The sequence below is a fragment of the Chiroxiphia lanceolata genome, chromosome 1, assembly GCF_009829145.1.
Source record: "Chiroxiphia lanceolata isolate bChiLan1 chromosome 1, bChiLan1.pri, whole genome shotgun sequence".
Classification (NCBI taxonomy): Eukaryota; Metazoa; Chordata; class Aves; order Passeriformes; family Pipridae; genus Chiroxiphia; species Chiroxiphia lanceolata.
This window is the reverse complement of record NC_045637.1, coordinates 40545436-40560312: the sequence shown is the minus strand read 5'-3', so window position 1 is coordinate 40560312 and position 14877 is coordinate 40545436. Positions and strand designations below refer to the sequence as shown.

General features: G+C 35.6%; 2 protein-coding genes across 2 annotated transcripts in view; both read left to right on the top strand.

Moving 5' to 3' along the window:
• The window catches only part of RP1 (RP1 axonemal microtubule associated), a 114805-nt gene extending 110578 nt beyond the window's left edge, over positions 1 to 4227 (top strand). The window contains 2 exon segments of the mRNA XM_032713021.1: positions 2447 to 2520; positions 4102 to 4227. Of these exon segments, the coding sequence (XP_032568912.1) occupies positions 2447 to 2520; positions 4102 to 4210 (183 nt within the window). The 3' untranslated portion in view covers positions 4211 to 4227.
• Positions 4228 to 6768: 2541 nt separating this feature from the next.
• Positions 6769 to 14877, top strand: part of LOC116782716 (lipoxygenase homology domain-containing protein 1-like) — a 36013-nt gene continuing 27904 nt past the window's right edge. Inside the window, exons 1-4 of the mRNA XM_032679656.1 lie at positions 6769 to 6843; positions 7152 to 7238; positions 9600 to 9732; positions 11050 to 11189. Of these exons, the coding sequence (XP_032535547.1) occupies positions 6769 to 6843; positions 7152 to 7238; positions 9600 to 9732; positions 11050 to 11189 (435 nt within the window). The remainder of the gene's footprint in view (positions 6844 to 7151; positions 7239 to 9599; positions 9733 to 11049; positions 11190 to 14877) is intronic.

Below are 14877 nucleotides of genomic sequence, written 5' to 3'. Positions count from 1 at the left end.
CCATGTAGACATAATTGTCTCTTTTAACTTAGAGGTGATTGTTTCTATAGATGACGTTGTTTTAAAGCATCTTCAGCATTGTGCAACAGTAAAACAGTTCAACTGATGAAGTAATAATGAGTTGGACTAAAGGTTCTCTGAGAGTTCTGTTTTAATATTTCAGACTTTTAAGTCCGGGGAGGCATCACTGCTTTGTTAAAACATGCCCGATTGGTAGAACTGATACCATTTCTGTTAGGATATCTTGCATTTGTAACCACTCAATCTAAACTAGTCCGTGACCTTTTCTTGTTAACTGTCCTGAACACTGTCAGTATTTCAAGCAGCATCTTATCATTTCATGTTTCCAATTGATCTACCCACCTATTGCTTTCAACATGGTAAACATATTGTTGCTTTTTGAGATTAAATGGCTTTTCCTAGAAGAGTAATTCCTATAGTGGTTATTGGTATAAGAAAAAAGTAAAATTTCAGATCAAAAGGAAATATCTATTTCATATCAAAAGGACATGTCTAGCTGATACTTTTTGAGACCCTACTGTTTGTTCTGAATTTAAACTTGGAAAATTTTTTTGTTTTAAAGAATTCATAAAATCATTGTAAAGTTCATAGGAATCTTCTTTTGGGGAGGGTAAGAGAGAGTATTTCACTGTTGCCAGCCAGTCTAGAGTAGTGTCTTCTCTGGTGCATAAATCTGGAGAAAACTGCTTGCAATATGTTTCATTTATTCTTTATACATGTCTCTGTTTATTTTATCTGTTTTTCTTACTATTTTGAAAAATTCTGGAAGATACAGTATTGTTGTATGAAAACAAAACCAAACCTTAGTCATAATACCCTCAGTATTCCTGTATTTCTTTCTCCATTCTGGAAGAGAATATGCGTGCCCAAAGTCATGTTCATCAAGAACTGATCAAACTGTTAGCTCAGACTTCACAAGAAAAATCTGAAAATAATGATGACAGAATAGTAGGGGTCATCTTGCTTTTAATGTAGAAGATTTTATAGATTACTCTTTTTGGTGATATAGATAATAGTTCTATATAGTATGTCTTAAGAATAGTACCTTAGAGAAATCTGAACAGCAGGACTGCTACAATGGATAAGGTATGAGTACAGACTGAAAGAAAGACTGACTCCTGTTTCTTTTAGAAAACTAAACTGTCCTGAACTTTTTAAAAAATTCTGCATTTGTAAGAATGTGCTACATTTTTTCCAAGAATAAAATTTTTAGAGAAAAATATGTGAACAATAGCTCTTGACTTCTGTGAATATTCAGTTTTGTGGAAGTGTAACTTATTTACAAATTCAAAAAGATTTTTCTGTATAATCCAGATTCTGTGTCAGTTTTTGAACAGGCTTGTTCAAGAGGCTAAATCCTTCCTCTGAAACTTTAAAGGGCTTTTCTATATCCTGGGCTATAGCACCTTAGTCTTCCTCTTGTAGAAAAGATTTCAAGTAACAACTGTTTGGGTTCATTCTGTCACAGTTTTCTTTACTCCAGTTTTCCCTCAAATGACTAATGCTACATTCTTAGTAATCGCTTTTTTTTCCTGGATGATTCTTGTCATCAGTAGGATTCTCACAGACAGCGTGAATTTTGGGGCCTATACAACTATGAGAACAATACAAGGGTTTTACTGTTTGTTTTCAAACTAGTCCCCATTGTTATATTAAACTTGCATTTTCAAAGCAACCTTTCCAAGGCAACTTCTTCTGTCTACAGCAGGATAGCTCATAAAGTCACAAAAAATAAAAGTCTTAGCTACGGAGATTTAATTTCACAGCTGGTTTGCCAAAAGAGTAGATGAATCCATTAATGAATAATGTTTCCAAACCTCGCTTCTCCAGGCCCAGTTCAAACGATTCAACAAATACACAAACAATGTGTGTTCCCAGTATCAGTGTGCACACTTATGTGAGCTTTCCCATGATTATGGAGATGACTGCGCAAGGAAGTAGATTAAGATGTTTATACAAGAAGGTGAATACACTATAAAGATTTACAGTAGGGGAAAAAAGGAAAGTTTCCATGAAGTCTATTTATCATTCAAGCCTGTTGTATGCAGAAAATTTGACCTATTATAGAGATGATTTCAATGAGGAATCCTTATCCTAACAGCACAGTCGTTGAAACCTTCACAGATACCATTCACTTAATTCCCATTTGAAGGTACTAGAAAAAAGTGTTTCCAAAATTGCTTCCTATTAAATATGGCAGCATTCTGAAATGCACAATTCATAGTATTAACTGGATCAGAAAAGATCAGTTATAGCATGTAGTATTTAATTCTGAGCTCAAAGGCAATGAAACAGCATAAACGAGATAATTTTATCCGTTGAGATACAAATCAGTGACCAGACACAAGGCTAAACTGATAAAATATTCAAAAGCAGATATATATGAGTTTTACTAAAATATAATTTTCATTATTTTCAATTGCAGGTGGTATTTCAAAATCAAATCAGTTTACCTTGGCCAGTGAATCAAGTCTGGTTGGATTTAAAGTCTAAAAACAGGTCAGCAATTTTTCCAGTTAATGTAAGGTAATGATAATGTAACTTGTTGGATTTAGGAGATTCTAGAACTCAGAAATGTCTTAAATTAGTATTAAAAATCAGAAGTGGTTTTTTTTTTTTTTGTTTAATTAAGAACAGTTCTAGAAAATATGAAATGCACTCCATTTTCTGCTGTTCATTATTTCTGTGGATTGCCACATGCAAGTATCCAGATCCAGCTTGGTTTACTAAAATGTGCAAAGGCATCCTAGGAAATGTTGGGAAAATGCAAAATGGTATGATTATATGTGAAAACTCTTCTCCATAGTTACTATGTTTTACGAATTACAGTTGAACAAAGTGGGGCTTTTTTTCAGGAAGAAATACGACACCATGCTTTTTGCCGCTTTTGTAATTTTTTGTCTTCCTCTCCATTTTTTACATGTGGATAATTAAAAAAAAATAATTTACTTTCAGGTCTAAATACTTCTAGATAAAGATAAGAAGATAAAATTGCTTCATTAGATTGGGAAGTGAAGAGGGACGAAAGGCTTTTCTGGTCTCATAGCTTTTTTTGATTCTAATCATGCAAATATATATTTTTTTTAAGCGGATACTGCATATGTGAGGTTGAGTGGCAGATAAAAAGACTGCATTCTTGCAGCATTTTTCTTTCTCATTCTCCTTCCAAACTCACCGCAACTGTTGGAAGATAAAGAAAATAACTTATTTCTTAAAATGAATAGCAACAGCAAGGAGTATCATGAATTGGTATTTATCAATCCTTTGGCTACAATTTCAGCCCATTGTTTTTAAAGGTAACAGAACAGAGATTCTACAGATATTCTATTTCTGTATATAATGTTGATAATGGAGATAAGATTCCTCCAGAGTATGATAAGATGAGTCTCTAGTTCTTTCATATTTTTAAAAAACCCAAGATTACAAGCTGACTTTGTGTGTTAGACTCAGACAAGGATTGGGAGATATTTCCCAACATATTTCCTAGATAGTACATTAAAACTTTCATTCTCTTCACCAAGACTTGGACGTGTAACCAAATTTACTCAGCGATATGACTCTTCAAATGCTTCGATTCCAAGAATCAACACAATGGTCTCAATCAAGCTAAACTTTAAGCCAAAGTTTGTGCCCTATTAGGTGCCTCACCAAAAGGAAAGTTGTGTGTTGAGTGAATTTTTTAAATGTCTAATGTCAAGAAATCCTGATCCCTTTTTCCTTTAGATATCGATAATATAATTTCCTATGGGGGACTTCTTGTATCTAAAAATCTCAGAGAGAAGCCTTTCCATACTTTGAGATGGTCATAGATCCTTACAACAAATCTATCCCTACATTAATTTCACAAGATCTGTAAAATGTAAAGACTTCTTCACTTTGTTGAATATTTTGGAGCATAGTGGAACAGTCAGAATACATATACACACTACCAATATATATTTTCAGAAGTCTTCTTTCCTTAAGAAGTTCATCAAAAACCCACACTTTACTGATTTGCCAAAGATAGAAACTTATGACTGGTACACAGAATATTTTGTACTAAAAGGTATAAATGAATAAGTCCCATTTATTTTCCATCAGATGCGTGGTTCTTGGAAAAAATTGTTATAAAGAAGATTTCTACCTTTTTTCGTGCATGTTTTTTGTTCACAATGACTGGATAAATAACGCTCCAGGAAAGATTTTGTAGAAGTGGCCAATTCCAACTCAAAGGTAATGCTAAACAGAAGTGTCCCTTTATTTGCATGAATCACTCCTGGTGGCAGAGCAGAACACAATGGGTACAAGGCTACTTCACTCGTAGGCAGAATCTGAACATTGGAAACCCAATGGGAGGGACATGAGCCTGGACCAGGGTGAATCGTGCCTTCTGTAAACAAGAAGGAAGAAATTATGCCTGGGATGGAGAATACGGAAATGGTTGTATTGAAGAATCTCCTTTGGCAGTACACTTTCCTATCCTTGGAATGATACAAAGAAAATAGGCATGGCTCCTATGTGAGTGTGACATGGACTTATGCAGCAGCTGGTCCAGTTTTCTACCACTCCACATGAATAATGAGGGTTTTGCGTCTTTGTTGCCTGACTTGCCTGTGCTAAATCCAGCACTATCAGGCAATATAATCTTGTATCTTTTGGTTCGTGCTGCCCTTATAACTTAGACACAGGTTCTAAACATACTTTTTTTTTTCAATGTAGAAAACATCTGTGACATCTCTTGTGAAAAATTTTGATATGAAAAGCAGAGGACGATGGCAAACATGGGTGCACTGTACACAAGTACCAGAAGATTTTCCTGACATTCAAATTGTTGCATTTGGAAGAAAAGGGAAATCCCCTGCACAGAAAGTTCAAAATCTGGTGACAATCCTTTTTTTGGTTGGTTTCTTTTTTTATTTCACAAAAGTCTTACCAAACAGTTCCAGTAAAATAAGAGTTGTAGCCAATATTTGTGAAGTTGTGTGGAATGATTTTTTTTTGGTCAGTGTTAATGTTTATACCTCCATGTCTTATATAAACAGTGCTGGAGAATTATCACTTGTGGGCTAATACATATTCTTATTAAATCTCTCTTTAGCAAACACCAAATTTGATGTGAGAAACCTCTTTAACTTTGAATTAAGACTAGTAGGCCTTAAAAGTAAGGCAATGAATGATGAAGCTGTTCCACACTTCCTTTACATTCTGCTTCTCAAACCTCAATTAATCTGTTTTCACTACTTAGAAGCTGTGTCTTTTTAAAATGAGCTTGTACCTGGGCAAATGTCAAATCTGTAGTTTGCATACAAAGTTAATGGCAGCTTCTGCACACCCACACACCTGGGTCACCCCTTTCACAAGGTTTTTATTCTTAAACATGAGGAAATAAACCTCATTACCCATCTTTTGCAGAATATAAACATCACTTGCTTAACTGATGCGAAAGGAAAAGATACAAGCAGCAGCATATGATAGGACTTACGGATACCAGCCATCCTTTCTTTTGAGCACTAGAATAGCTGAGAACAGAACCAATACCCAAGGATAAGAATCATCATGAGTTCAAAATTTCATTTCAAATTTGAGAATAAAGATATGACGGTGTCATGGTTTGAGATAGCCCAAAATCCAATTCCCTAGCTCCATCCCCCTCCCACATCTCAACCCAACGTGAGATGGGATTTTCCAGACAAAACACAACCAGACTCAGAATGGGGGAAAGGGAATATATTACAATGATCGTACAAATAAATACTACAATACATTATACACAACCTTAGCTATCTCTACTATGACATAAGTATTTACAATGGATCAGATCTCTTCTCCCCTCCAAATAAAAGTCCAGGAGGGAAAGAAGGACAGATCCCTTCCAGTCTCTCAGGGCAGCAGCTTCTTCAGAGTAGCAGTCACTAAGCAGCAGCATCTTCTAAGGCAACAGGCTCTCTCTATGTTCTTTTCTTGCAGCAGCTGATAGCTGGATCTCTGCCAGCACACACAAGGGGGTATCCCCCTCGGCCACTCGTCTCCCCAAACGAGTGGTCTTCTGTGGACTGCGTTTCCCAGGACAAGGGCGCTATCACCACGTCATATCACGAAGCACAGGGGGTCTTCGCGACAGTCCCTATCTTCGGGGGACTCAGCCCCTTGCAGAGCTCCTGTGCCCTGCCTCAAAGATGGCTGTGAGCTTCTTTGTAGCTTGCAGCAAGGGAGGGCCTCAAGGTCAACCTCCCACACTCCGTCCTGGCTGAGCTCCTTAGCTCCTTTACTCCATCTAGGACTTCTAATCAGTAAGAGTCCACCCCCCCCATTTTTGGAGGGATCTCCAAGGAAGTTTAGGGGAGTTTTACAGTTCTTACCCCCAAGCTTTCTCTCTGTAGAACTTAGTTCTGTTCTCTGCTGCTGGTCTTTACCTCGGCTTGAACAACTCTGAGTCTTCCTTGGCTGCATGCTGTTTCTGCTGCTTCGCTGGTTCAGGCCTTATCAGTTGGCTTTTAGCCATAACCTCTGGACGCTGCTGCCGCTTCTGCTCTGTCTCTGCTCACTCACGATGGAAAACATCCTCCAGCTCACAGCTACAGACACATAGTCCAGCTTAACACTGTTCCAAGTCTCTGTAGCCCCCAACTGGGGCTGGGGGGGGGGGGCAGAGGCCCCCCCAGAGGGCTCCTGCCCTCTCCTCGTGGCTTTTCACAACATGGCTACTTCTTCCAACCTAAAACTACAACTCTTCTCTTCCGTTTTGGTTGTGGAGATGGGTCTGTGGAGATGGGTTGTGGAGATGGGAACGGAGCTAAGGAATTAGATTTTGGGCTATCTCAAACCATGACAGACGGAGAGGTTGTAAATAAGAAAACCAGGAGAAAAGGATAGTAATATGAATTTGGCTTGAAAATACAGAATCGGTCATGCATTTTCTTGCTTTTGGTGTGTTGGCCTAGGCTCTGCAGCCAATTCTCTCAGTTAAAAATAAACATAAATTATAATACAAATATAAGTCCAAATTAACTTGCTATCTTAATAGGACTTCCTCACTCCAACATTAATATAATTGACTAGTGTTTTTAGCTATTGTATTTATCTTTTTACCTGGGTTTAAAGAGTAATGCAAACTATTACATACAATGTTTAGTTTATTTTTTTCCTAACAGTTGACTGTTGGTGATATTGGAGATATAACAAAACTTTCCTTTATATTGTCCGGCCCATCCCTGAGAAGAGGAATTAAACTTCACAAGGTATTCCAAATACACTACATATACACTTGCAATGTTCTTCAACATACCAACAAATAACTTTTGTTGAAAGACAGATGGTCTTTCATGTGATGCTTTGCATCACACTAGCAAAGCCAGTCATTTTTTGTCTCTATTACCTGGTATCAACAGATGACTGCCTACAACTTCCAGATCTTTTTGTGGGCAGATCTACCTTGTTTGCACCTGCTGTAGTGCACATAGCTATAGCGGTTCACTGATGTGCCGACCCATCCTTGATTTCTTCTTAAGTGAAAAAAGTAATATCCAAAGTTTCAGAAATTTCTCAGAAACATGGATTACAGATGAAACTGCAGAGGCTGAAAAGGAGACAAAACCCCTGTGTTCCTTTTGCCAGTCTCTGTTTTCCCTATTTCGTTTTTTACAGAGGTACTGTAAAAACTAAGAGTTTTTCCTGTTATCTCCTAGAGTCTTCTGAACACTTCTGTAGAAAATTATATAACCTTAGCTAAAATGTATGTATTTTCTGTAAATTTTGAAGATTTATGTACTATAGAATGTGTAGCTTTTTCTTGCGCAAAAATATTTTCTGGCCCTTTCCAAAATGAAATACAAAACTATTTTTCACTTTTGTATAGAATATAGAAACACTATATGATTTGGAGATAAACTTCACGCTTAAATGTAATCTTACAACTAATATCAGGTACCTTTCATTTTAAGGTCAAAGTCTGCATAAATTTACACACCTCATTTTTATGAGTCCAGTTTCAGCAGATTGTCTGCCTGCATATGCAGATAACCCTTAGTGCAATTTTAATACGCATAGGAGTTTGTGATATTGATATTTAATTAGGGTTGTATATATTGATAGAAATTAGGGAGAGTATTTTTGTATAAGAAGAATTTATACATTTAGTGTAAGAAAATTCAGGTTTTGCAAGTACAAAATATGAGTAAACAATGGGCTGTATTTTTAGTGGAATTTGATGCTATCTAAGTAAAAACATCTCTTATTTGATTAATTAATGGTTTAATTCTGGAAATGGTCATGGAGAATTGTTTATTTTCATCTTGAAGCCCTGTGAATGATCTTGTGAAGCGCTGGACACAATGCATAAGCAACAATGAAAATCATCAGTCATTACATTTCTAGGAACTCAAGGGCAAGACATTCTGACAAAATTTTTGAGTTGACCTGTCAGATTCCCAATAATTTAAATTATATCATTCTATTATATAAATATTTATACATTTCAAAGCTTGCAATTGAAATCCATGTGAGGAAATCTGTACTCAGGATTTCCAAACTCTGATATGTGTATTCTGTACAATGAGCTCAAAGTTTTCCTTTGTCGCTGGTGTCAGTACTGGCAAGAAGTCATCCCACTAATTTTGGGAATCCTTGCCTAAGTATTTCGATTACTGTCATTACTTACTGTCTTGATGAAATTAAGTTTTTGTTTCATTTTGTTTTGTTTTAAATGCCTTGGATTTCTATTTCTATACGAAGAGATTTTAAAGGCTGAAGAAACCATTCCTGCAAACTTGCAGTCATTAGCTATGTATTAAAGTTCAATATTGCGTGTAATAATTACCAGAAATGTTTCTTCATATACTTGATAGATTTTCATTCTGTATTTTATAACCCGATGTAGGATAGAGTTTATGATCTGAGTTGTCCTGTTAATCTAATTTCCACATTGACCATCTTAGTAGCTAGGATATGGAGGCTCCTAAGACTATGCATCCTCAGTTGGTTTGGAGATTCCAAGTTCACAAAATTGGTGCCTAATTTGTTCAGTCTCCAATGAATATTTAAAGCCAAGTGGAATGAAGCTGGACCTAAGGCTTGCACCTTCAGCTGAAATTCATTCTTCAAATAACACATTTCCACAGGGAGCCCTGAAGGCCACTGGACACCTAATTTCTACCAACTTTGAAAATCCTGAGATGTAGCAAGTCACATTTAAATAAATAAAAAGTAGCAAAGCAAATGTTTTTGCAAAATGAGCATATGCTATTAAGATTGATGCAACTGTATTCATTCATTTGACATTCTAAATTGCAAACACATACAGGTCAATTTAATCTGTATCCTTCATTGCTTCTCTACAAATGGGTCCTATGCTGGTGTCAATATACAATGAAGAATACACCTATAAACATCAGGCTGCAGAATTAGTGGCTTGCAGCAGCTGCTGTAACTCTTATACAGAATCCAGTAGCTTTTATGAAACATGTGCAGGAGTTAGAAATAGGAAGAAATGTAAGTTTCTATTGGGATAGAAATAAAAAAATAGATAGAAAATAAAAATAAAAGAAATAGATAGAAATAAAAAATTCAGATAAATTAATTTCTTACTTTGATTCTGTCTGCAGCTTCAGCTAAAAGACCTGGATACTAAACAAGAGTTGGGCTTCCATACTGAAGCCCCATATCTGTTTGGAGAAGATGGATCTGAGACTGTGACTGAGCTAGCAGCAGTCAGGCCAGACAAGCCACCACTCAGGGGTATGCTGCTTAAATAAAAAGTAAATACATGAGCAAATGCATGCACATACACAAAATTGTAAACTGCCTAATGGGATGAACACAATGGACAGATTGCAAAGCATTTTATATACTTTAAAAAAAAAATCAAAATCATTTTTGAAGATTCATTCAATAAGCCTGCATAAACCATGTGGGGGTCTATATATGCATGTAGTTAAAGCACTTTTTTGTTTTAAAACAACTGACATATTGTTTTCACTAGACTAAGTACCAATTCGAAAGTCTGAAAAATGTACAAAGCTGAATTAGTATATTTCTGTTGCAATTTTGAGAAAATGACTGATTTACACTTGGTGAGGGACCGAATCACAGATTAAAAAAAGGCAGATGCCAAGTCATAATAGCATGAATCATAAAGAGAAAATACAATCTTTTTTGAGGTTGTAGGGCCCATTCCTGCCCTAGAAGCCCTGTTTCATTTCATCACTGTGTTTAAAATATGATAACATGTTCCTTTGTTCTGATTACATTTTATAAAATATTTAGAAAAGAGTTCTCATTTATTATACTTTATGAACAGAAGACTTGGTTAAAATATTTAAAACTTTTTGCATCTAATATCTAACCAAAGGCTAGACTGCAAATGGAAATATGTCTAAAGAGTCTGTTATAACATATAATTCTTCACAGAACCCATAAAAAGTCCTCTGTCCTGCTGCCTCAAGGAATATGTACTGTATAACTCATCAGCCAAAAGTCATGGCAAGCTATCCTTTGTGGTGAAGAATAATAATAACAGCGCATATTTGTATAAATAGCTGAGCCATTTCTCCTGGACATATTAAACTGATATTGGCCATAATTCTCAAAATGTGAGATCAAAACATAATTCAACTGATCTAGAACAGAAAGTGGATTTCATCTTTTATGTCTGTGTTTTTTTCTTGGTAAAATGTTAAAGCTGATAAATCCTAATTCAATTTAATACCTTGAATTCCCACAAGAACTCTAGGTTTTTTACAATGCCTGATAGAATCAGTGTAATTCTTTCAGGTGATTTCAGTGACCACTGGATAAGAGTCCAGAATTAGGACATCTTCTTCTGTCATGCAAGCATGGATTGCTGCATTGATTCATAAAGGACATTTCATCTCTGATGTTGTGCTGTGTGCTGTGAGGTAGCTAGCAATCCATATGAAACTCAGAAAATTGATGTCAATTCCTTGGTCTTGAAATTGATCTTGTACCTAAAATAAATTGGTTTATAATGTTTGATAATTATGTTGCTAATAGTCTGATTTGGTAATGTCTTTTATCACTGATTTTTCATGGCAGAAGTCCTTTACTCGATCAGTGTTCATACGGGAACATTGCCTGCATCAGGGACTGATGCAAATGTATTTATTACAGTATTTGGAGAGCAGGGAGATTCCTGTAAAAGGCGACTAAGGCACTCGAATTTTGAGAGAGGACAGGTTAGTACTAAGTTATTTTCTTTACATGTTTTTTATGTTATTTTTTTCCAATACCATATTTCTTTTTAATTATGAAATACAAGCATTGATGTTACACTCTGGTAACCTGTTGAAAGAATGTGTTGCTTACTAAGTAACCTGAATTGGCATTACAGTTTAAGAATTGTTTAATTACCAAGAAATTTATAATCCAAAAACTATCAGTAATGATTCTTAAAATCTGGAACTGAATCCAATGATATATAAAATTCTGTGGCTTAATTTTCAGCTCTTTGTGAAGATGATATAGAAATATCAGGGTTATTTCCTGTGAGTGCTTCTTTAAAATGCATTTTTTTTCAAAAGATCTGTTCAGACAGAGTTGAAAGAAAGATTTTAAATATGTTAGCTACTATATGTTAATTAATCCATTTATATATAGAATTGCAAACAGATAAAGATGCTTTTAAACATACTATGTCTTGTCAAGATATATCCTAGGAGAGATTTTCTGGTCAACCTTTGCTAATTACCATAGTAATGATTACATCTATACAACATGTTCACACATACCCTGGACTCAGATCAGGTATGACTAGATAAGATTTCAAGAGACCTTTCAAATGATCAATTTATCCTGTACAACAAAGCAGGATCCTCTATATTTCATACCACTTCATATGCTCTCTCATGGCTGAGATGCCATAACTTTCCTAGGTGACATGGTCCACTGCTTTCCCAGCCTTGCCCTTAACAATTCTTCCTTCACTTCCTTTATAATGTCAAAATATATTATTGAGCTTAGAAACTTAGAAACCAGACATGTCATAATTGTGTTCCAGTGTAGCTGATATTTTTTTCCCATGAATTTGTATAAGTTTTTTTTCTCTTTGCTTCTCTCCTTCTTTTATAGACCTCCCTCTTCTGCTCAGCTGTCTTGTTGCTTCATTGTGCCTTGTGTAGAAGTATGTTTCTTTAATCATCCTACTTAGACATTCCTACATGTTTTTTCTGACTCCAATAATACATTTGCAATCTCCTTAAAAGTTTGCCATCACCTTCTCTGCTTCTCTTTTTTTTTCTTTGTCTAATTTCTATTAGTTTAGCTCTAGGTACCATCTTCAGACATTTGTTCTAAGTGGACTCTGTGATATAATGTATAAAGCACACCTAGGCAGAACACCTATATTCATTTCTAAGCTCAGTCACTGGTTTACCTGGTGATCTGAATGTATGATTTTACTTTCCTTGTATCCCTTATTTCTCACTGTAAAATGAAGATCATCAATAGTTTAGGCAAGAATGACAAGAGGGAAACATATATATATATATCAAGGAAGTTTAATTCCACTTTCATTTACTACTGAGGAAATTAAATATATCTTTTAAAAATATGCTTAATCTTTGTTCATAGCAATAACCTACTGCTAGATTCATAGCAGTATTTAGTGTCCTGGTGTCTAGTGAAATTACTCTGCATTCGGAGATATTTAATAATTTGCCCATGGTCTTCTCCCCCAAAATATTTAGGCATGTTTTTCTTTTCCTTTTCTTATAGTCTCTTGAAACCTTTTTTTTTTTTTAAAGACGTTATTTTTGCAGAATCCTGCTCTCCTAATCCAAAAAAAAATAGGAAAAGGTTTGTGATATTGATTTTCTGGATTATATAATTAAAAATATAGGTTAATCCTTGGCATTTTTGAGGGTAAATGTTTAGAGGCAATTAGAAGAGTTAATAAAAGACATAAAGACACATAGCTGGTGACATAATCTAGAAAAGAGGTCTAAAATGAAATCATTTACACGGCACTTTCAAGATGGTCATTAATACCACCTTGGGGCACAACTGTTTGTGTTAAAGAAATCAGAGCCACTTCATTGAGTTGAGCAGCAGAGTGCTGTATCTTCCCAAACAGATCCTTTGTTTTAGGGGAGCAGTTTTTGTGCTGTAGACAATGAAAGTGTTCTTCAGCTTAGGTTTTTTTTGTATTCGTGTTCTTCATTGTGCGATAGGTTCTTGGGAAAGAGTTGAGCAGTGAGATGGCAAAATGTTCTGATGATACTAAGCTAATAAATATGAAAGTTGGTGGCAGAGATTGAAGAAGAACCTCATGCAGAGTGAATGAGTAATAAAATGGCATATTAAATCATTGCAACTAAATGAAAAGCAGTGGTCGTGAGGGGAAAACCCCTTAAATTTGCATGCAAAATGATGGGCTGTGAAATAGGAAAATGACCTTAGCATTAGGATAGCTTTGTGACTATGTCAACCCAGTGCCCAGCAGAAGCAAAACAAAAGGAAAACAGAACAGATAAAATTTTTAGAAATTATTACAAAAAGGAAAAACCCAGCCACTTCAAGGCAGAAAAGACAGTCATGCCTCCAGATGCATAATAGATGCTGTGTTTTGTTCTGATTCACTTATCTTAAAAAGTGCAAGAAGAATGTCAAGTGATATGAAACATCTTCCATACAAGGAACAATGAAGCAAACAAGTACTGTTTGGCTTGGAAAAGAGCTGATGCGAGGAAGGGTGAGGGGGATAAGAAATATAAAATGGCATAGAGAAAATGAGCATTTCTATTTTCTCATGAAATACCAGGGCTCAAGAGCATTCAATGACACTTGCAGGTGGCAGATTCAAAACAAAAGGAGGTGGCTTTTTACACAGTGTGTAATTAATACGTTTTACTTTCTGGCACAAGATGTTGCAGATGATAAAATGCATATTGGTGCAAAAAGCCATTGCACATTGTCATGGAAGACAACTTTCCACCGAGGGCTGTTAAGTGCAAAGACGCTATCTCTGGCTCAGGCAATCTCTGAATCACAAATTGCTAAAGCCTGAGAGACTTTATATTCAAGAAGCATCTCTATATATTTGCCCTGTTTTTCAACTCTTCCCAAGAAATCTGTTAGTGGTAGCTGTTGGCAACACTGTATTGGATTAGATGGATCTGCAATCTAAAATGCTACTACTGGTCTTACATTCGTTATACATAGAAGCACATCAATAAAAAAGTTGGAATGAGGTTTTAGTGAGAGTATCTAAGAATAGAAGGTGAAAGGAAGGAATGTAAAGGGCGAGCTGTCTTGAAAGACAAGATTACGTCAGCAGTATGCCTGGAAAATATGGAATGGACAGGCAAAGAAAACGCAGTTAAGGAAACTTGAGACATCAAAAAAAAAGGATCTGTCTTGACTGATAAAGGACAGGAATATAAGGAAAAGCTAAGAGGACAGAAAATTGAAATAAAGTGTAAGAAAAAAGTGTGAAGTGGGTTTGCAAAACAGTTTAAATGAAATAATTTTGACTTTCATTAATTATACTTCCAGTAATGCATTCATCTTTATACTGAAGGGAAAAAAAGAAATGCAATGACATCAACCAAAAGTACATTCTTGCTAATGCTGAGGGAGTAGGCAATTTAATGTATTATTATGAGAATTCATTGATAACAATGGGCAATTATGACCACTGTTGTTTAATGAATGTTAATTATTATCACAAAGAATGAAACTAATGATAGGTCCCTTTCTCGGATAGAGTTAGCTGTGAAGGGACATGAATATTAGCAATACAGGCTATTTCCTCTAAGTCAAGGGTCATGTAGACTGACAAGAAAATTATATTTGGCTTGGAACTACAAAGAATAAAATTAAAAAGCAATGAGTGCACCCAAAAAGTTGTTTGCAAGATGTTCCTCA